The sequence below is a fragment of the Pagrus pagrus genome (genome assembly GCF_965226575.1).
Source record: "Pagrus pagrus genome assembly, chromosome: 10".
In the NCBI taxonomy this organism is placed as follows: Eukaryota; Metazoa; Chordata; class Actinopteri; order Spariformes; family Sparidae; genus Pagrus; species Pagrus pagrus.
The window spans coordinates 230,001-250,578 of record NC_140194.1 but is presented as its reverse complement, the minus strand read 5'-3'; the positions used below and the strand labels follow the sequence as shown (position 1 = coordinate 250,578).

At 47.8% G+C, this 20,578-nt stretch overlaps 1 protein-coding gene across 1 annotated transcript in view; it reads left to right on the top strand.

Moving 5' to 3' along the window:
- Nucleotides 1–20,578, top strand: part of ptprbl (protein tyrosine phosphatase receptor type B, like) — a 38,130-nt gene that overhangs the window by 3,790 nt on the left and 13,762 nt on the right. The window contains exons 2-20 of the mRNA XM_084364791.1: nt 1,582–1,843; nt 2,991–3,254; nt 3,332–3,595; nt 3,699–3,968; nt 4,092–4,358; nt 4,490–4,756; nt 7,629–7,892; nt 8,161–8,424; nt 8,715–8,978; nt 9,912–10,175; nt 13,015–13,284; nt 13,826–14,089; nt 14,310–14,576; nt 15,623–15,907; nt 16,209–16,487; nt 16,568–16,717; nt 16,802–17,069; nt 17,179–17,291; nt 17,494–17,599. Coding sequence (XP_084220917.1) covers nt 1,582–1,843; nt 2,991–3,254; nt 3,332–3,595; nt 3,699–3,968; nt 4,092–4,358; nt 4,490–4,756; nt 7,629–7,892; nt 8,161–8,424; nt 8,715–8,978; nt 9,912–10,175; nt 13,015–13,284; nt 13,826–14,089; nt 14,310–14,576; nt 15,623–15,907; nt 16,209–16,487; nt 16,568–16,717; nt 16,802–17,069; nt 17,179–17,291; nt 17,494–17,599 — 4,652 coding nt within the window. The remainder of the gene's footprint in view (nt 1–1,581; nt 1,844–2,990; nt 3,255–3,331; nt 3,596–3,698; nt 3,969–4,091; nt 4,359–4,489; nt 4,757–7,628; nt 7,893–8,160; nt 8,425–8,714; nt 8,979–9,911; nt 10,176–13,014; nt 13,285–13,825; nt 14,090–14,309; nt 14,577–15,622; nt 15,908–16,208; nt 16,488–16,567; nt 16,718–16,801; nt 17,070–17,178; nt 17,292–17,493; nt 17,600–20,578) is intronic.

The following is a 20,578-nucleotide window of genomic DNA, read 5'->3' as shown; positions in this document are numbered from 1 at the left end:
TGGATAACTCTCACTGAGGCGTAACAATGGCTGCTGCTGCTCTGATGGATGTTAAAGGTCGTCAGAGAAAGTGGAGGCGGGCAGGAAGGAAGGCGGGTGAGGTGGGTGAGGGTCTGAAGCTGATGGAAGCAGTCCTGCTGTGATGATGAGGATGATGAAGATGATGAGGATGATGAAGATGTAGAAGGAGTCTGGTCTTGAACACTTCAGAGACACTTTGACGCTCGGTGACCGTGTGGATCATCAGACTGTCCGTCCTCGGGATGTCAGCTCTGTCGTTCCTCGTTTCTTCTTGTTCAGCTGAGCGGACGGATTTAAACCAGCGGCCGTGATGTTCACGTGTTTGATACTCGGCTTGTTTTGGAGCGTGAACGAGGTGAGTCAGTGTTTTTAGACTCGATCAGGGCGACGGGCAGATGTTTGAGGCTCAATGACCACAGAGATGCACACTGTGACGACACCTGCCTCCACGTGGACACGTGTGTCAGAGTCTCTGACCTGCTCAGGCTTCATGGTTCATGTGGTCACAGCTCGGTGTCAGACAGCAGGTCTGATGCGTGTCTGTCCACCGCTGTGATCTTTGTGTTTGATTTGGTACAACTTTCTGGTTCAGGTGTTTTGTCTTGAAATCTACAAACACTGAAGGATCCTGTTGTCCTTGTTGCTCGCGGGTGCTTTACCCTCAGTAGAGTCTCACAGGTCAGGCAGCCAGTCAGGGTCCTGTCAGCGGTTCACCTGAGGTTCACCTGAGGTTCACCTGTACGCCTGCTGTTTACACTCCACCTCTATGTGATATAATATAATGCAATGTAATATATAATATCGGTGGTGGTGGAAGAAGTTACTCAAATACTTTACTCAAGTAAAAATATTGAAAGCACGTTGTAGAAATACTCAGTTACACTAAAGGTCCTTCATTCAAAGTTATACTAAAGTAAAAGTACTCATCTGTTGCAGGTAAACAAGGAGCTCATTCTTTGATTTTGTCTCCTGCGATCAATAACGTCTGATTTCATCATGTATTAGTAGATTACATTGTGTAATATTAATGTGAATCTGTGAAGTAACTGAAGTTATAAAGTAAATGTAGTGAAGTCAAACATGTACAACACCTACAAAGTAGGAAGTACTATAAAATGGAAATACTTCAAGTAGATGTACTTGGTTACTTTCAACCACTGATAATGATAATAAACTTAAAGTTTCTAAAAGTCATACTCGAGTAAAAGTAAAGATATGGTAGTATAAGTAAAATATTACTATATTATAAAGTATCTATGAATCGTACTCAAGTAACAGTCTTAAAGTATCTGATATTAAATGTACTTGAGTATCAAAAGTACCAGTAAATGTATTCATTTAAAAAAGTAACTAGTAACTAAAGGTATCAAATAAATGTTGTGGAGTGGAAGTATAAAGTAGCAGAAAATGGAAATACTCAAGTGAAGTACAAGTACCTCATAATTGTACTTGAGTACAGTGCTTGAGTAAATGTACTTAGTTACATTCCATCAGTGTTCACGCCTCTGTTCAACTGTGGGGGGCAGTTCTCACCTGTGGTGATGTCACTTCCTGTTTCAGGTGCAGTCCACTGAGGCTCCCCGCTGCTCTGTGAACGTGACAGAGACGAACAGCAGCTCAGACTCGGTTCTGGTGACGCTGACCTCGACCGGTCCGTCCTGTAACTTCAGCCTGATGACTGATGGTCAATCCACCGACTGCGAGCTGGACCGTGGACCGTCCTTCACCTGTCACCTGACCGGTCTGCAGCCCGGAACCCTGTACCATCTGACGGCGATGTCCAGGACGGACGGAGAGAGGAGCAACGCATCAGTCCGTACAGGTGAGAAGATCGCCTGGGTATCACTGATGACTCATTGAGTTAGGGTGATCATTAAGCATGTTAATGTGGTCGTTAATTATGCAACTGTGGTCATTACATATGTTAATGTGGTCACTGATTATTCGTCGTTATAAGGTTCCCATGTCAGCTGGTGGATTTTGATAATTCTAGTGTAAGTTGACACTTTATTGATCCTCAGAGGAAGAAATGACACGATGAGTTCCTCACTTCAGGCTGCTCCAGTCGGCCATGTTGTCCTCGGGGGTCACTGAGCTGCAGCAGGAAGCAGTGAATTCTCCTCAGGGAGGAAACCGTCAGTAACAACAGGCCAGAGTTCAGGACGGAGCTCCTCGTCCTCGTCCTCGTCCTCGTCCTCGTCCTGCTCCACCCTCTGCTGTTTTACTCTGTTTCCTGTCCGGACCGACCGCCACTCTGTGAAACCTTCTCATTCTTTAAGCAGCTGAAACAATCGTATCAACCTCTTCCATCTCTGCTGCAGCACAAACACAGGATACACACACACACACACACACACACACACACACACACACACACACGTTAACGTGTAAGACACAGACATTCTTAAAAAGACGAGCTGCATGGAGACATCTGATGTTTAAATCATCTCCAGCTGCTTCAGGTGTTCAGCAGAACGCTGCAACTCTGTTTTACTGTGAAGCTCCAGAAATGTTCTGTGGACTACGAGACTTCATCTGACTTTATATCATCAGGAGAAGATGATGACTGAGCCTGACTTTATATCATCAGGAGGAGACGATGGCTGAGCCTGACTTTATATCATCAGGAGAAGATGATGACTGAGCCTGACTTTATATCATCAGGAGGAGACGATGACTGAGCCTGACTTTATATCATCAGGAGGAGATGATGACTGAGTTACTTTCTGGATGGACTGCTCCTTTAATCTGATACTATAGGAGTAGGGAGGCTTTTATTCTGAAGGGTTAGCTCATGTTGTAGCATCCTGATGTGTTTCAGTGTTTGTCTTCACTGATGTTTTTATTATGGATGAAGTTTCAGGTATAAAATGTCCCTCTGTCAGACACCTGTCCAGGACCTGCAGAGGACACCTGTGCCTTAAATTCATTATTATTCAACTGTCTGTCACCTTCTATAAACTGTCCAGCTCCGTCACCTGTTCGTGGCCTCCAGGTGACGTCCTCGTCCTCAGACAGCCTCGGTGTTTCCTGGCAGGCTGGACCGGGCAGAGCCGAGCAGTTCAGGGTTCTGCTGTCGGATCAGGACGGGGTTCTGCTGAAGAACGTCACTCTACAAAACACAGTGACCTCCACTCAGCTGGACCGCCTGCAACCCGGGACCCTGTACACCATCACCGTGGTAACAGAGGCTGTCGGCCTGCAGAGCTCCGCCTCTAAACAGGCCGCCACAGGTAGATGTTGTAACAAGAAGTCTGTGTGAAGGAAACAGAAGATAAATGAAGTAAGTCCGAGTGAGTCTTCTTCTCAGTTCCAGCCATCGTGTCGCACCTGGTCCTGGACAACAACGGCAGCTCAGACCGTCTGCAGGCCTCCTGGCTGTCACCTGCAGGGGGCGTCGACCTCTACCTGGTGACCCTGTCGGCTCTGGGATCCACCCCCCAGGAGCGCCAGCTGCCTCCCAACATCACCCAGGTGGTGTTAGAGGGTCTGACGCCCGGTCGCAGCTACCAGCTGTGTGTGAGGAGCTCAGCTGGAGGACGGAGCTCAGACAGCTGCAGCAGAGGGAGGACAGGTAACAAGACTCACCTGTGTCTGACTGGCAGACAGCCAATCACAGAGCTTCATGTTTGAGATGAATTCAGTGTTTGTGCTGATGTCCCTGTGTCCTGTTGCAGTCCCTGAGCCCGCCTCGTCTCTCCTCATGTCTCCTCTCGCTGACGGTAGGACGCTGAGGCTCAGCTGGTCGCCCCCCAGAGGACACTGGGAGAACTACAGCATCCTGCTGAGGAACGGTTCTGTGGTTCTGGTGAATCAGACCGTCAGTAAACTGAGCACACAGCTCACGTTCTCTGGCCTCGCTCTGGTGCCAGGACGACTCTACGAGGCCGAGGTCACGGTTCACAGCGGCATGCTGGGTAACACGGCACGCTGCCTTGGACGACTGGGTCAGTTTGACTGTGACGGCTTCATGTCACTCAGAGAGAAGAAAAAGAGTTCAAGAATCAAACACTAATTAATTTTGAATAAAAGTCAGAATGCGTTTGTCATAACGGGTCTCGTCTGTCCAGCCCCCAGCGCCGTGCGGCAGCTGTTCCTGCGTCACTCTGATGAAAGCAGTCTGAGCGTGCAGTGGACTCGGCCGCTTGGTGAATGGGACAGCTTCACTATGGTCCTCAGACAAGCGGACCCCGCCACCGTCGTGGCTCAGAGGAACCTCACCTGGGAGGTCAGAGAGTGCACCTTCAACAGCCTCACCTCAGGACGCCTGTACACCGTCACCTTGACGACCAACAGCGGCGACCTGACCAGCTCTGCCTCTGTGACCGCCCAGACCGGTACGTCTGATTAATTTATTGATTTATTAACGATATGTGAGGACACACTGTGAAACAAGATGTCTGTCCCAGTCACCAGGACCAGGTGGACTCGGTGTCTCAGCTGTCTCTGTCTCTCTGGTCCCTGTCAGCTCCGGCTCAGGTCACCAGGCTGCAGGTCTCTAACGACGGCTCCACCGACAGCCTGCAGACCACGTGGGAAAGAGCCTCCGGAGACCTGGACTCTTACCGCGTCCTGCTGGTCCACGACAGCAGCGTCATCAAGAACCAGAGCGTGGAGGCCGACACCACCAGCATCAGCTTCCACTCTCTGAGACCTGGAGCTCTGTACAGGGTGGTAGTCACCACCGTCCGAGCCGGACACACCTCCAGACAGACTGTGGCAGAGGGACGCACAGGTAACAATCATAACCCGTCCACCAGTGGGACAAACAAGCAGACACAAAGACAGAAAGAAGTTCATGTAGACGTGTGTGTGTGTGTGTGTGTGTGTGAGAGTGTGTGAGAGTGTGTGTGTGTGTGGGATATTATTGAAAAGCAGGAATTTTCAGGAAGCGTCGACAACAACAACCTGTCGGGGGGGGGGGGGTGTGTGTGTGTGTGTGTGTGTGTGTGTGTGTGTGTGTGTGTGTGTGTGTGTGTGTCCGGGACTTCCTGTCAGGAGCAGGAAGTGGACCTCCATTGTTAAATAAAAACATTATTTTGTGCTGCTGGGAAACAGGTTCTGTTCCTGGAGGACGATCAGAACACAGTGAAGAGTTTGTTAGGACGTCTGAAACTTTCCTCCTGGTGATAAAAGTGGAACCACTGAGCTGATCAGAACATCAGAACACGTGTCGGGACAACACACACTGATGTAATGATGACTCCCCTGAGAATCTTCAGTATCACAGTAATCTATTACATCCATGAGTACAATACAAACAGCAGCTGAGTGGAGACAGTTTGTTGCTGTGGTCTGTGACACCGCTCAGAACCAACGAGCCTCAGACAGAACTGAGTCAGAACATGATCAGAAACAGCAGACTGATCCTTTATGGCTCAGACAGGCCCGGTTCTGTGAGACATGTGTTCAGTCACTGACATATCTCAGTTCAGTTCAGTTCAGTTCAGCTCAGATCAGTTCAGTTCAATTCAAAGGAGCTTTATTGGCATGAAAGTTTAACAACAATGTTGCCAAAGCATCAAAACACAACTCGTCCAAACACTCGGACAGAACACAACAAATAACAACACCAAGATTGATTTACATTAATTATATATACAGTATATCCTGTGTGTGTGTGTGTGTGTGTGTGTGTGTGTGTGTGTGTGTGTGTGTGTGTGTTTTAATGTTGAGATGCCGTTCAGCTCTTTGAACTCTGAGATTACAGAGTTGAACTTGTTAAAATAAATGTTCCTGGTTTCGTTCATGAAATCAATGAAACAAGTGAATATGTGACCATGTTTTGTTTGGTGAACATGTTTGTTAATCACAGTGTGAAGGGTCTGTACATGGTCGGTGGTGCGGTGTTTTGGGAGGAAGCCACTTTGACTTTTACTCAAGATGGAGTCCTCAAGGAAATCTGGTTTTCTGTTATTCAGAATACTCAGAATGATTCACCTGGACAGCTGCTGACACAGAGGCCACGCTAGTTATCAGGTCTGATGTGTCCCCACTCTTATGAATGGGGGAAATGAGCCCTTTGCACCAGATGTGAGGAAAACATCCGACTGTAACACAGTGTTGAACAGCTGTAACACTGCAGCCTGCAGCTCTGGCTGCTGCAGAGAGCATTTGGTTTTTAATGCTGCCTGGACCACAAGCTGTCCTCGGCTGGAGACATTTTGTCTGTGTGGTCGATTCTTCCCAAGTAATTGTGAAATCAGGGTTGTCTTTAATAGTTTCTTCTAATGTTTGGAGGTTTTCTTGTATAATACACTGATCTGAATTGATTTGATTTATTGGTCTGTCTTTGTACAGATTGTCACAGTGCTCTCCAGATGTCACCATGTTGGATGATGTCTGTTGCTTTTTATCCCAGAATTGATTTTGATTAGCGGCGTTCTCAATATCTTCGAGTTTCATGTGGCTATCATTTAGTTTTTTGTTCCTAATCGTACATTTCTATTTCTTTAACATGTCACTGTGTCTGATGCGTAAGGCTGGGTGGTTGCCGATGTTTTTCATGTGTTATTTTTCTCAGGTCTTTTCTGATGGTCTTGCGTTCTTGATCAAACCATTTGTCAGCGTTTTGCCTTTTAACAGGCTTCAGCTTTAATAGCTGCCTTATGAAATATCATACTGATGTCATCAGTGGCCTTGTTGACACCATCTCTGGTAGAGACATGTTGGTTTTGGTCATATATTGATATGTCACTCATCAGATCAGGTGAGCTGGAGGCCATGATGAGTTTGTCTCCACTGTCTGTCAGGAGGATTTATTGAAACAGCTTGCTGGGTTCCCTTGTTGTGTCTCATTTGATCCGAGAGTTTAAAGGACACATGTATTTGGTTGTGGTCTGAGAGGGGGGATTGCTGTCTGACAGTGAATGCACTGGTAGTGGAGGGGTCCATGTCAGTGACTGCATAGTCTACTACACTAGACCCAAGAGCTGAGGAGTGTGAATCTCCCAGAGAGTCCCTCTGAACCTGCCATTAACTATGTACAGGCCTGAGGCCGACAGAGATGCACTGTCTCCTGCCACTTTGATTTATTTCAGAGTCAAGGTTGTTCTGACGGGTGATGGTTGGTGTGGTAAACAGGGGGCCAGACCAAATACATGGTCGTTGCCCTGTGGGTCCATGACATCAGGTTCGATTCCTGTTCGTCCATTCAGATCTCCAGTTAGAAGCACGTTTCCCTGGGCCTGGAAGAGTTTCTGAATGGAGAGTGACAAAAATGTCTTCTTCAAAATAAGGAGAATCTACTGGGGGTATATATATTGCGCAGAGATATAGATCCCTGTCTGTTACACCTAGGGTTTGATCTAATCTCAACCAAATGTGTGATTTCCCCTGTTTTACTGGTGAGATCTGACGGCAAAGATCTCCTTCACACCAAGATCCCTCCGATGTTCTGCCCTCGCGTATGTTTTTTAATCTCATAGAGGGCACCATGACTTCATTATATCCTGGAGGACAGTGAGTGAGCAAATCATTTTGACACCATGTTTCTGTCAGTACAATTATATCAACATCTTTGATAGATTTCATGAATTGCGTCCTAGGGCCTAGGATCTAGGGTCTCTCTCTGACCTCCCCCTCTCTCTCTCTGCCTCCCCCCTCAGTCCCAGCTGGAGTGGGTGAGGTGACAGTCAGTAACAACGGGCGCAGTGACTTCCTCAGTGTGTCGTGGCGTCCGGCGGCAGGTGAGGTGGACAGTTACCTGGTGACACTGAGTGACCGCGACAGGACGCTGCACACCGTGTCAGTGTCCAAGTCCAGCCCGGAGTGTGTCTTCAACTCCCTGGTGTCCGGACGGCTCTACAACATCTCCATCAGCTCCCGCAGCGGTCTCCACCACAACACCACCTCCGTCCAACAGAGGACACGTGAGTACAGCCGCGACCTTTGCTGTGAAGGGTCAAACTTTACATGAGATCCACCTGCAGGTCACAGTCAGTACTGTTGAGGTGGAGCTGATGGAGGTTCATGCATCTGAAACTGTTTCATAATCAATAATAAAATCACAAACTGTCTGATTTCAGCCTCGCCCACTTCAGATACAGATGATTTGATTGGTTACACATCGTACCTTCTCACCTGCAGTAATCACAGTACTCTTGTAGTATTTGTAACCTGAACTCTTTCCTGTGTCAGAACCGTCGAAGGTGCAGAATCCAACGGCGACTCACGCCGCTCGGGACGACTACCTGAAGGTGTACTGGCGTCACGCCGCCGGAGACTTCGACCTGTACCAGGTGTTCATCAAACACAACAACGTGTTCCTGCAGAACAAAACGCTCCTGAAGATGCAGAACGAGTGTGTGTTCAGCGGCCTGGTACCTGGCCGGCTCTACACAGTGCTTATCAGCACCTGGAGCGGGACCTACGAAACCAGCACCTCCACCCACGGACGCACCTGTGAGTGACCCCTGACCCCTCTGACCGTTGATGATGTCACCTGAGTCAGAACGTGTCGAGGGTTACTGTCACTTCATCAAACTGATGTCTGACATGATGTTTTTATCTGATGTAATATTTAATAATAATAATAATAATAATAATGATCTCTTAACAAGTGATCAGTCAGTATCTGTTCTGATCCATCACATCAGAACTGTTAGAGTCCATCTGGGCTCATCAGAAGCAGCTCGAGTGTCTCTGGGGTCTCACTCAGACTCAGTTCAGTCCTTCTTCTGTCCATCCTGCAGTCCCGGCGGCGGTCCAGTCTCTGGTTCTGGCAGGTCGGAGTACCGAGGACCTGCGGGTGACGTGGTCCGCAGCCCCTGGTGATGTGGATCACTACGAGGTGCAGCTGCTGTTCAACGACATGAAGGTGTTTCCTCCCGTCACTCTGGGCAGCGGCGTGGGAGAGTGTGTGCTGTCATCTCTCACACCTGGACGTCTCTACAAGATCCTGGTCTCCACCTTCAGCGGCCCCAACCAGAGGGCCCAGTTCATCGAGGGCCGCACAGGTGAGACCAGACCAGAACTGTGGAAACCAGAATCGGTCCCAAACTGATCTGAACAGACATTATTTACACCTTTATAAGCTGAAACCTTCACTGTAGCTACTACGCTAACAGCGTTAGCACGAGCTGAGCCGCACATCAAGGTTGTAAACAACATCTTCACACCAGTCTGTGATCTCGTCTCTTCTGCAGACTCTGATCGCAGCAGACGAGCTGTACGGAGACGTCTCGTTCTTTACTTTTAAAACAAGTCCAGATACTTCAGGTGTTTAGCAGAATGCTACTAAATGAATTAACGATTAATCTGCACATTATTTCCACGATCAAATCAAATCAAATCAAATCAAATTTTATTTGTATAGCCCAAATTCACAAATCACAGTTTGCCTCAGAGGGCTTTACAATCTGTACAGAGACGACACCCTCTGTCCTTCGACCCTCGATTCGAGTGAGGAAAAACTTTCCCCAGAAAAACCCTTTTAACAGGGAAAAAAAATGCGGAAGAAACCTCAGGGAGAGCCACAGAGGAGGGATCCCTCTCCCAGGACGGACAGAGGAGGGATCCCTCTCCCAGGACGGACAGACGTGCAATAGATGTCGCATGTACAGAGCAGATCAACGAGATCACAATGTATACAATTATAATGGATGGTTGACAGGAATGAAAGTACATAAAGAGGCATCACAGCAACAACAATGAAATGCACATGGAAATGTGATTACTAGTGATAAAACTAACTAACGATCAGTTGTTTAGTCAGTCACATGTCTTCAGTCCAACCAGACCAGAACACAGACTCTTCATTTACTGTCAGAACCACACAATGTTTGAAACTGACTGAAGGCTGAACTGATTATCAGGAGTTCTGGTTGCAGCTCCACTCTGAAACTCTGACAGAGATAAAGTGAAGCAGCTCAGGTCTGTTCTCTCTTCAGTCCCCAGTAAAGTGAAGAACATCCACGTCAGTAACGGTGGAGATAGCAGCAGCTTGAAGGTGAGCTGGACTCCGGGTCACGGCGACGTGGACGGATACTCGGTGTTCCTGTTCAGACAGGACAGACAGCTGGACGTCCGGCCCATCCTCAAACACCACAACGAGGTGACGTTTGGCTCGCTGCAGCCCGGACAGACGTACAGCGTGACGGTTCAGTCTGTCAGTGGAGAGCTGCTCAACAACAGCACGGCCACCGGGCGCACAGGTGAGTCACTGCTACTGTTATATATGATATACAGGGTTTCCCCCAGGAAACTTGCTAAGCCTGGTGGTAGGTTGGAAGGGCGGCCCACCGGCGGCGAAGCATGTTTTTTTTTGTGACAGGGGCCTGACACAGGCCAGCAGCTGACTGGTGGCAGTGCCCTGGAGGTAACAGATTCATGACGTAGTAGAATTTAGACTGGTTCCATACTGCCTCGCATTAAATCAATGTTAAAAGTTGACTGGAAATTTGAAAAAATTACTGTAATAATCAATGTAATCATGTGTTATTATAAGACATTTATTGACAATATTTAAGCTCCAACTGCAACTCAGTGACATATATTTACACGTGACACAATGTGGCATTGTTTACATGTGCTTCTGCTTGCTGCCATATTGATGCTGGTGCGATGGTGGAGACCCAACATGAGCGTTTAGCACATCTTGCCTATAAGTAGTGCAAGAAGCTTCAATAAAAGCATCTAACGCTGAATTTAATAGCGGTGTTTTACTACTAAACCACTGTGAAATTAGCGCACTTAATATTGTTAATATTTTCACGTAGTACAAAACAAACAAAATAAAACTGACAATAATTGGTCAGGTACAGCCACCGACTGAATTTGGGTCCACCAACCAATTTTGATTAAATCTGCTGGTTCTATGTTTCCCATTGCGGCACGGAGAAGGCTGCTCTGCCACTGCAGCGGATGACGAGCTAACATCCATACTAGCTGCCTCGATGAGACAGCTACTATGTTAGCTAGCTACCTCATATGGATGTTAGCTCGTCGTCCGCTGCAGGCAGAGCAGCCTCCTCAGCCAACGTCACGCCGCTGCACTCCTGGTCAACAGGTGAACCAGCGGGTTCAACGTCTGCGCCTTTGTTCGTCCAACTTCGGAAGAAAAAGTCCAGCGTTTTTTGGCCTTTTCTTTGTGACATCCCGTTATGTTCAATCACAAGTAGCCTAGTTTGCATGTAGTGACATTAGCAGTGGTTTGTGGGGTGTTAGGTGATGAAAAAGACACCTGACCTCAGACCCCCCATGTGTTCACGTGTTGACCATAAGATGTCGCCATTGCGCTTTCAACTTTGTTACTGATGTATACAAACCTATTTTGAATAAATAAATAAACAATGCTTAGCCTGGCGGTGGGAAATTTAAGCCTGGCGTGCCAAAGCACCCACAGACGGCCCAGTCCTGTGGGTGTCCTCCTCTTTGGCACGGCAGCACTCGCTGCTCGTTGAACGACGTGCTTCCACGTCAGAGTCTCCACAAGTCTCCAAATGCACCAGAAAAAGTCTCTAGATTTGTCGCTAGTCGCTTTTATGAAAAAGAGTCACTAGACGGGTCTGAAAACTCACTAAATGTAGCGACAAAGTCACTAAGTTGGCAACACTGCATCACACAGGTTAACGTGAGGTGGGATTGATTGACATGGGGCCCCATTCGGGAGGTTTTGAGATGTCAATGCAAATCGCCCATTGTTGTTTATTTAACCTCTATTTTTAAAGGGAGGTCGGTTGAGAGCAAGCCGTCTTTTTCAATTCTCTCTTCCATTGTGGTCTTTTGCGGGGGGTGGGGTAGGGGGGGCATGTGTCGAATATACTTTTGAAACATTCATAAAACAGCCCTCGGGCCCCGAGTCTCGGGGGCCCCCTGGCAACTCCGGGCCCCAAGCAGTTGCCTGCCTTGCCTGTTCACAAGCGTCTGGGGGTGCCCCAAGGTCTATTTTGGGTCCTCTACTGTTCTCATTATATATGCTGCCCTTGGGTTCCATCTTTAAGAAGCACAACATCTCCTTTCATTGCTTTGCGGATGATGTACAACTCTACTTGCCATTCCAGCCTAATGATTCAGACTCCCTGCAGCCCTTGCTTTAACTGCTTGAGTGATTTTAAAAACCTGGCTAGATCTGAACTTCCTCTGTCTTAATGAAAACAAAACAGAAGTTGTTGTCTTTGGTCATCCTGGTCAGCTGGAGGGCTGTGCTGGCCCTTTTGGCCATCTTTGGTCCTACGTTCGACCATTTACTAGGAATTTGGGTGTGATTATTGACAGTGCTTTCAAGCTTGACAAGCAAATCAGTTCTGTTGTCAAAACCAGCTTTTTCCAACTCAGACTATTAGCCAGAGTTAAGCTGTATCTGCCCCTTAAAGACTTTGAAACAGTCATACACGCAGTTGTAACGACTTGACTTGATTACTGCAACTCTTTGTATGTGGGTCTGAATCAGTCGTCTCTTAATAGACTTCAGCTGGTGCAAAATGCTGCTGCTCGGCTTTTAACTAAGACCAGAAAGTATGAGCACATCACTCCAGTTTTAGCTTCTCTCCACTGGCTTCCTGTCCACTTCAGAATTGATTTTAAGGTTTTATTGTTTGTTTGTAAGGTTTTAAATGGCTTGGCACCTCCATATTTATGTGAGCTCATCAACATTTACTCTCCAGCTAAAGCTCTGAGGTCGTCCTCTCTGATGGCTCTCAACATCCCAAGATCCAAACTGAAGAGTAAAGGTGACAGAGCGTCTTCAGTGGTTGCTCCTAAATTGTGGAACTCTTTGCCTCCGCAAATTAAAACTGCTCGGACCACCGAAACGTTCAAGACATTGTTAAAAACCTACTTTTTCTCACTGGCTTTTAACTCTAGTTAGACATGGACATCTTGCCTCCACATACTGTTTTTTCTTTTTTGTATTCCCTGCTTGTTTGATGTATCTATTTGTACTGTGAATTCCTGAACCTGTGAAGCACTTTGGTCAACTTTGGTTGTTTTTAAATGTACCATATAAATAAATTTGACCTTGACCTTTGACCTAAGTTATGTACCTGTGTTCAGTGCCCTCAGCGGTGACGGGTGTCCAGGTGGAGGACCTCCACTCCACCTGCAGCCTGCAGGTGAGCTGGCAGGAAGCTCTTGGTGTGTCTGACGGATATGTCCTGCGGCTCCTGGACGACAGAGGTGGCCTAGTGTCAAACTCCTCTCGGCCCTCTGGACAGACCAGCTGCAGGTTCGACGGCCTGATGCCGGGCAGGAAGTACCGAGTCCTGGTCCAGACCACCAGTGGGGGGGTCCGCAGCCCAGGGGTCAGCGTCGAGGCTCGCACACGTAAGACTTCCTGTTTCGAACTCAGTGTTCTTCTATCAGCAGGTGTCAGGTTGCTGTTAGCAAAGAGACAGACTGAAGTTTATCAGGAAAACAAGTCTTATTTCTCAGGAACAAACTAACTTTTGTGTTCTACTTGATGACTTTTTGTGTATTTCAAGAAGAATATTCTGATTGGTCGTGGTTATTTTTCAACAAGAAATAAAAATCAATAATTGGGTTGGAATATTTCCAGAAAAGAAGCTCAATTGTTTTGTAAAAGAGGCAAGAAAAGTTCTTTTTTAGATATTTTTCAAAAAGCAAAAAGTTTTCATTTATCGAGAGAATAATATAATACACAGTATATATATAACATAATAACATTTCATATTTAACAGGAAAAAAAACGTTTTCAAGAAAAACTTTCGGGAGAACTTTTATTTATATTTCAAGAAAATTGTTGTTGAGAAAAACATATAAAACGGAGGATTTTGTTAAATAAAAACAGTTAATATTTGAATAGTCTCTAATATTTAGAGAGAAAAGTGTTTCTTCTTCCTGACAGGTCCAGCAGCCGTCACCAATCTGTGCGTTAAAGCCAACGCCAGCACCAGCCTGTCCTTCCACTGGTCTCCACCAGAGGGAGACTTTGAGCTCTACGAGCTCTTCTTATACAAAAGTGACGACTCGCTGCAGGAGAGACGGCGAGGCCAGTCCAGCAGTCAGCAGTGCTCCTTCCAGGGTCTAAGACCTGGAGCTCCATACAGGATGGTGGTGGTGACTCACAGCGGGGAGCAGAGCAACCAATCAGCTGTCTGGGCCAGGACAGGTAAGGGAGGGTAATGATGAATCGGTCTGTTGTAACATCATGATGTCGTAGTGATGTCATCAGGTTACCTCAGTCTGCGCTCAGAGAATAAAAACAGGCAGAAGAAAACGATAAAACATCAGTGACATCATGAAATCATTAAAATACTGAAGTTTGGTGGAGTCGGCAGACAGCTGGACTGACTGTCTGATCAATTTTTTGTCCTGCGTTTCGTCTTCAGTCCCAGCAGCGGTGGCGTCTCTGAGGGCTCACAGTGGAAACCAGTCTGATGCTCTGTGGGTGAACTGGGACCGGCCCAGTGGAGATCTGAGCCAGTACCGGCTGACTCTCTTCAACCCCGACGGCTCTCAGCGCTCACAGCAGCAGCTGGGGTCAGAGGTCACCGAGTTCGTCTTCTCAGACCTGGTCCCGGGCCGACTGTACCGAACCGAGGTGCTGAGTGTGAGCGGGGAGCTGAGCAACAGAGCGAGCACGCTGGGCCGGACCGGTGAGACGCTGACGCTGCATTTATTAGTCCTATAGGGTCCTGGAACTCCTGGAAGAACCTGGAAATCCTTAAACCACTTTACAGACCCATCACCACCCACAGCTGGAGGCTGCAGCGCCCCCTGCTGCCCCCCCCCCCCCACAGATCATCCATTAATCATCACTGATCATCATCACTGATCATCACTGATCATCACTGATCGTCATTGATCATCATTGATCCATGAAGCTTCTAAAGGCTGACGTGTTTCTATAAAATCTTTTACATCAGTCAGTAATCTCCTCTCCTCTCCTCTCCTCTCCTCTCCTCTCCTCTCCTCTCCTCCTCTCCTCTCCTCTCCTCTCCTCTCCTCTCCTCCCTCTCCTCTCCTCTCCTCTCCTCTCCTCTCCTCTCCTCTCCTCTCCTCTCTCCTCTCCCTCTCCTCCTCTCTCCTCCTCCTCTCTCCCTCTCCTCTCCTCTCCCTCTCCTCCTCTCTCCTCCTCCTCTCCTCTCCTCTCCTCTCCCTCTCCTCCTCTTTCCTCCTCCTCTCCTCTCCTCTCCTCTCCTCTCCTCTCCTCTCCTCTCCTCTCCTCTCCTCTCCTCCTCTCTCCTCCTCCTCTCCTCTCCTCTCCCTTCCTCTCCCTCTCCTCTCCTCTCCTCTCCTCTCCCTCTCCTCCTCTCTCCTCTCCTCTCCTCTCCTCTCCTCTCTCTTCCTCTCCCTCTCCTCTCCTCTCCTCTCCTCTCCTCTCCTCTCCTATCCTCTCCCTCTCCTCCTCTCTCCTCCTCCTCTCCTCTCCTCTCCTCTCCTCTCCCTCTCCTCCTCTCTCCTCCTCCTCTCCTCTCCTCTCCCTCTCCTCTCCTCTCCCTCTCCTCCCTCTCCTCCCTCTCCTCTCTCCTCCTCTCCCTCTCCTCTCCTCTCCTCTCCTCTCCTCTCCTCTCCCTCTCCTCCCTCTCCTCTCCTCTCCTCTCCTCTCCCTCTCCTCCTCTCTCCTCCTCCTCTCCTCTCCTCTCCTCTCTCTTCCTCTCCCTCTCCTCCTCTCTCCTCCTCCTCCTCTCCTGTTCCTCAGCTCCCAGACCTGCCACCTCCTTCTTGTTTGGAGGAGTCACTAACACGTCTGTGGAGATCACGTGGAGCGGTCCGGTGGGTTCTGACTACGATGACTTTGACCTGCAGTGGACTCCTGCAGACCGTCTGTCCGTCATCAACCCGTACCACAGCCGGACGTCGGGCAGCCGGATCCTTCGAGGACTGTTCCCCGGACGACTCTACACCTTCAGCCTCTGCACCGTCAGCGGGGCCGCTGGGCCCGAGACCTCCTACAGCTCAGCCATCACCAACAGCATCCGCACCAGTAGGGGGCAGCACTTCACTGTATACTACATACTGTACTGTATATACTGTATACTATATTGTATATACTGTATATACTACACACTGAACTGTATATACTAAATACTATACTGTATATACTACATAATAAACTGTATATACTACACACTATACTGTATACTATATACTACATACTATACTGTATATACTTCATACTACATACCATAGTATAATATGTTCTATATATATAGTATAGTATGTATATATATTATATAGTATAGTATCTGAAAATACTTCAGTCCAGTCTGCTGTTGTTTCTTCAGAACCAGAGCGGGTCCACAGCCTCCACTGTCGCCCTCAGAGCTCTACCTCCATTTCCTGCTCCTGGGGGCCCCCGGAGGCCGACTTTGACTCCTACACCATCGAGTGTCTCCACCAGGACTCCCAGGTCCTGGTCTACTCCAGACGCACTGGCCAAGATTCCACTGCCTACGTCATCACCCAGCTGGAGCCCCACAAACGCTACAGCGTCTCTGTGAAGGTGATCTCTGACGGGACGACCAGCGAGGCGGCGCAGGACAGCGTGGTCACCATGATCGACCGTAAGAGTCACACTCAGGGTCTCAAGTGGGGTTCAGGCTCATCTGGAGGTTAACAATCACGACTGATGTGACTCCTGCAGGTCCTCCGGTGCCCCCCCTCAGTACTCGGGTCAGTGAGCGGTCCGCTGAGGTCACCAAGTCCTCCATCTCCTTCAGGTTCAACTGCAGCTGGTTCAGTGACGTCAACGGAGCCATCAGGTTCTTCGCCGTGGTGGTGACAGAGTCCGAAGGTAGTCTTGTGCTCAGTACTGAGCTCGTACTCAGTCGCACCGTCCCGCTCCTTAACCTGCCGTCGTCTGTTCTTTGTGTTAAAGGTGCTGATGAGGTGCAGCCGCAGCGCCAGGACCCTCTGCCGTCCTACCTGGACTATAAGACCAATAGCTCCGTGAAGACCTACCAGACCAGTTACTTCCCCAGTCAGTGCAGCGAGGGCCCCGACAGCTCCCACAGCTTCCACCCCAGTCTGGGGACGGGGACGGACCTGTTGGGAGGCTCCTGTGAGCACCGAGACCTGGACCCAGAGACCAGCAGAGACCTGAAACTGTTCTGTGACGGACCTCTGAAACCCAACACTGCCTACAGGTACTGCACGGTTACTAAAGAAACCATAATGAACAATAACAACATGTACGACATCATCGTCAACGTGAACATGATGAGTTCTGATGGTTCTGTCTGGTCCTGCCTGCAGGATCAGCGTCCGAGCGTTCACTCAGCTGTTTGTTGAAGAGAAAAACGGGCTGAGCATCGGCTCCCCTCTGTTCACTGACACTTACCTGTCACTGCCCGTGGTCACCGAGGCAGGTGAGTACCGAGTACCACCGGGTCAGTGCACCGAGTACCACCGGGTCGAGAGAGAGAGAGAGAGAGAGAGAGAGAGAGAGAGAGAGAGACTGATGAAGAAGAGGGCTGATAATTAATCTGATTATTTAAACTCTTAAAGGAGCAGTTCATATAAACAGTAACCTCAGTGTGTGTGTGTGTGTGTGTGTGTGTCCTGCTGCAGAGCCTCTGAGCGGTGTGATTGAAGGTGTCAGTGCCGGCATGTTCCTCATCGTCATGGTGGTCGGAGTCACAGCTCTGCTCGTCTGCAGACAGAAGGCTCGGAAAGTGTGAGTATCTACTGAAAGAAACACCACACAGCACCACACAGCACCACACAGCACCACCTGGCTCACAATGTGTCCAGTCAGGCCCGGCTGGTGTCAGAAGGGACTCTGGAGGTTTTCAAACAAACATAAATAGAAAAACAACCAGCTGTCCATCACAGTGAGGGGGCGGGACTGTGGGTGGGGCTTAATTGGTGATGATCTGGACTGTTAAAGCTGGAGTGTGTAAGTTATTTTAGGTGTCATTTGGTCAAAAATCAATAATAACCTTTCAGCATATTGTAATTCATAGTGTGATGACAGAACACTGGACTTCTGTGTCTCCTCTTGGCTCTGTGTTCAGGCTTTAAAAAATCAATGCCATGACGGCAGTGTTCAGCCAATCACAGTTCATTTTACAGAGCAAGCTGTTTTGGGCGTTCCTATTGGTTGCTCGACCAAAGTCGATGCACATTCACGTTCCGTGAAGGTGCAGTGGCGGACGTCCCAACAGGAAAAGCTGCTATCCCGGCATTACCAACAAAAGCGTACATGGCTAAGCAAGCCAACAAAAGGAAGACCGATGTAGAGAAACGAGAGTCTAAGAGGGAGAGTGACAATAGAGGGAATAAATCGCGTGTCAACATTGGACAAGCATATCCAAGGTGGAGAGAGCTTAGCGATAGCATCGGGCTGAAGCTGGATCCTGAGCTTGCTGTTCTTCTCCTGGACAGGTGAGCCTCCAATGTAAGTTTAACGTAGCTGATAATCTAAAGGTGTGGTAGTAATTGGCTGTGTAGTTGAAATGACCGTGAATCTAATAAAGCAGGCGGTTTGTGGTCGCAAGTGACGAGTAATGTTGTGAGTTGATTAGCTTTATGCTAACCGTTGCCAAGGGCTCACGACAGCTACAAGCAAGTCAAAGTCAACGTCAAATTTATTGTCAATACCGTTATATATACATGACATAAAGAGGACGTGTGCCGTGTAGATATGGATGTGACAGTTATTATTTATTTTCAGGTTACGGTGAAAAGAAAGAAGTGTCTGAATAAAGTGGTTGTCTCTGATAGTCCGTGCATGTGGGGGTAATTGTTTACTTTAGCGTTATATGTTTTATTATTCTTAGCATTCACAACTCTTTCCTGTGATATATAAGTGTTGCTGTTGTCAGTAGATTATGCTGTATAAGTATCATAACAGTATGACAAATATTGTGGCTTTATTAGTGCCAGACATGTAGGCTATGTCATGGTGAGACGTCAGCAAGAAATAGTTGTTGTCGGTCTCTATCGCTCTTCTAAACAATGCAAAAGTAATGTTTGTTCATACGTTCAATTTGTTCACAAGAGAAAGGTAAAGTACTTTCTTACCTGTAATTCGGCCATGGCAAGTGTGTGACAGAAAAGTTCCGACGTGAATATTTCAAGCGCCACAGTCGCGCGTCCACGAGAACAGAGTCGAAACAGGGAGTGGATTTTTCATGCATTTTTCACATATTCTACAAACTCCAGCTTTAATCAGTGGTCGCTCACAGGAAGCTGTTTTATTCTGAAAGGCTCACAGCTAACAGCCAATCACAGCAGGACGGGACCAGTCTGAAGACTCTGAAACGTTTCCTCCTTGACTTTAATAAAACGCGATGAGGTCAATGAAAGATGTGAAGGAAAATCAATAATCAATAATCACCTCCATTTTATCATCTTCAGTTAATCCTGCTCAATTTAACCAAAATGTAAACAAAATAAACTCCTAAACTCCCTAAACAAAGTTATGTTTTTCGCTCTAAATTACATAATTACATAATCGCCATCAGTAAACAGGACGCTGTCTGATTCTGTCACTCGCGGGGAGGGAGGCTGTTTTCTGGGGGAAAGTTCACTAAAACCGTTCACAAAAATGTTCACAAACCCTAACCCTACCTCTGATACTACCTTTGATACTACCTCTGATACTACCTCTGACTCTACCTCTGACTCTACCTCTGACACTACCTCTGATACTACCTTTGATACTACCTCTGACTCTACCTCTGACTCTACCTCCGATACTACCTCTGATACTACCTTTGATACTACCTCTGATACTACCTCTGATACTACCTCTGACTCTACCTCCGATACTACCTCTGATACTACCTCTGACTCTACCTCTGATACTACCTCTGACTCTACCTCTGACTCTACCTCTGATACTACCTTTGATACTACCTCTGATACTACCTCTGATACTACCTCTGACTCTACCTCTGACTCTACCTCCGATACTACCTCTGACTCTACCTCTGACTCTACCTCTGACTCTCCCTCTGATACTACCTCTGATACTACCTCTGACTCTACCTCTGATACTACCTCTGATACTACCTTTGATACTACCTCTGACTCTACCTCCGATACTACCTCTGATACTACCTCTGACTCTACCTCTGATACTACCTCTGACTCTACCTCTGACTCTACCTCTGATACTACCTTTGATACTACCTCTGACTCTACCTCTGACTCTACCTCTGATACTACCTCTGACTCTACCTCTGATACTACCTCTGATACTACCTTTGATACTACCTCTGACGCTACCTCCGATACTTCTTCTGATACTACCTCTGACACTACCTCTGATACTACCTTTGATACTACCTCTGACTCTACCGCTGATACTACCTCTGATACTACCTCTGATACTACCTCTGACTCTACCTCCGATACTACCTCTGACTCTACCTCTGATACTACCTCTGATACTACCTTTGATACTACCTTTGATACTACCTCTGATACTACCTCTGACTCTACCTCTGACTCTACCTCTGATACTACCTCTGACTCTACCTCTGATACTACCTCTGATACTACCTCTGAAACTACCTCTGACTCTACCTCCGATACTACCTCTGACTCTACCTCTGATACTACCTCTGATACTACCTCTGATACTACCTTTGATACTACCTTTGATACTACCTCTGATACTACCTCTGACTCTACCTCTGACTCTACC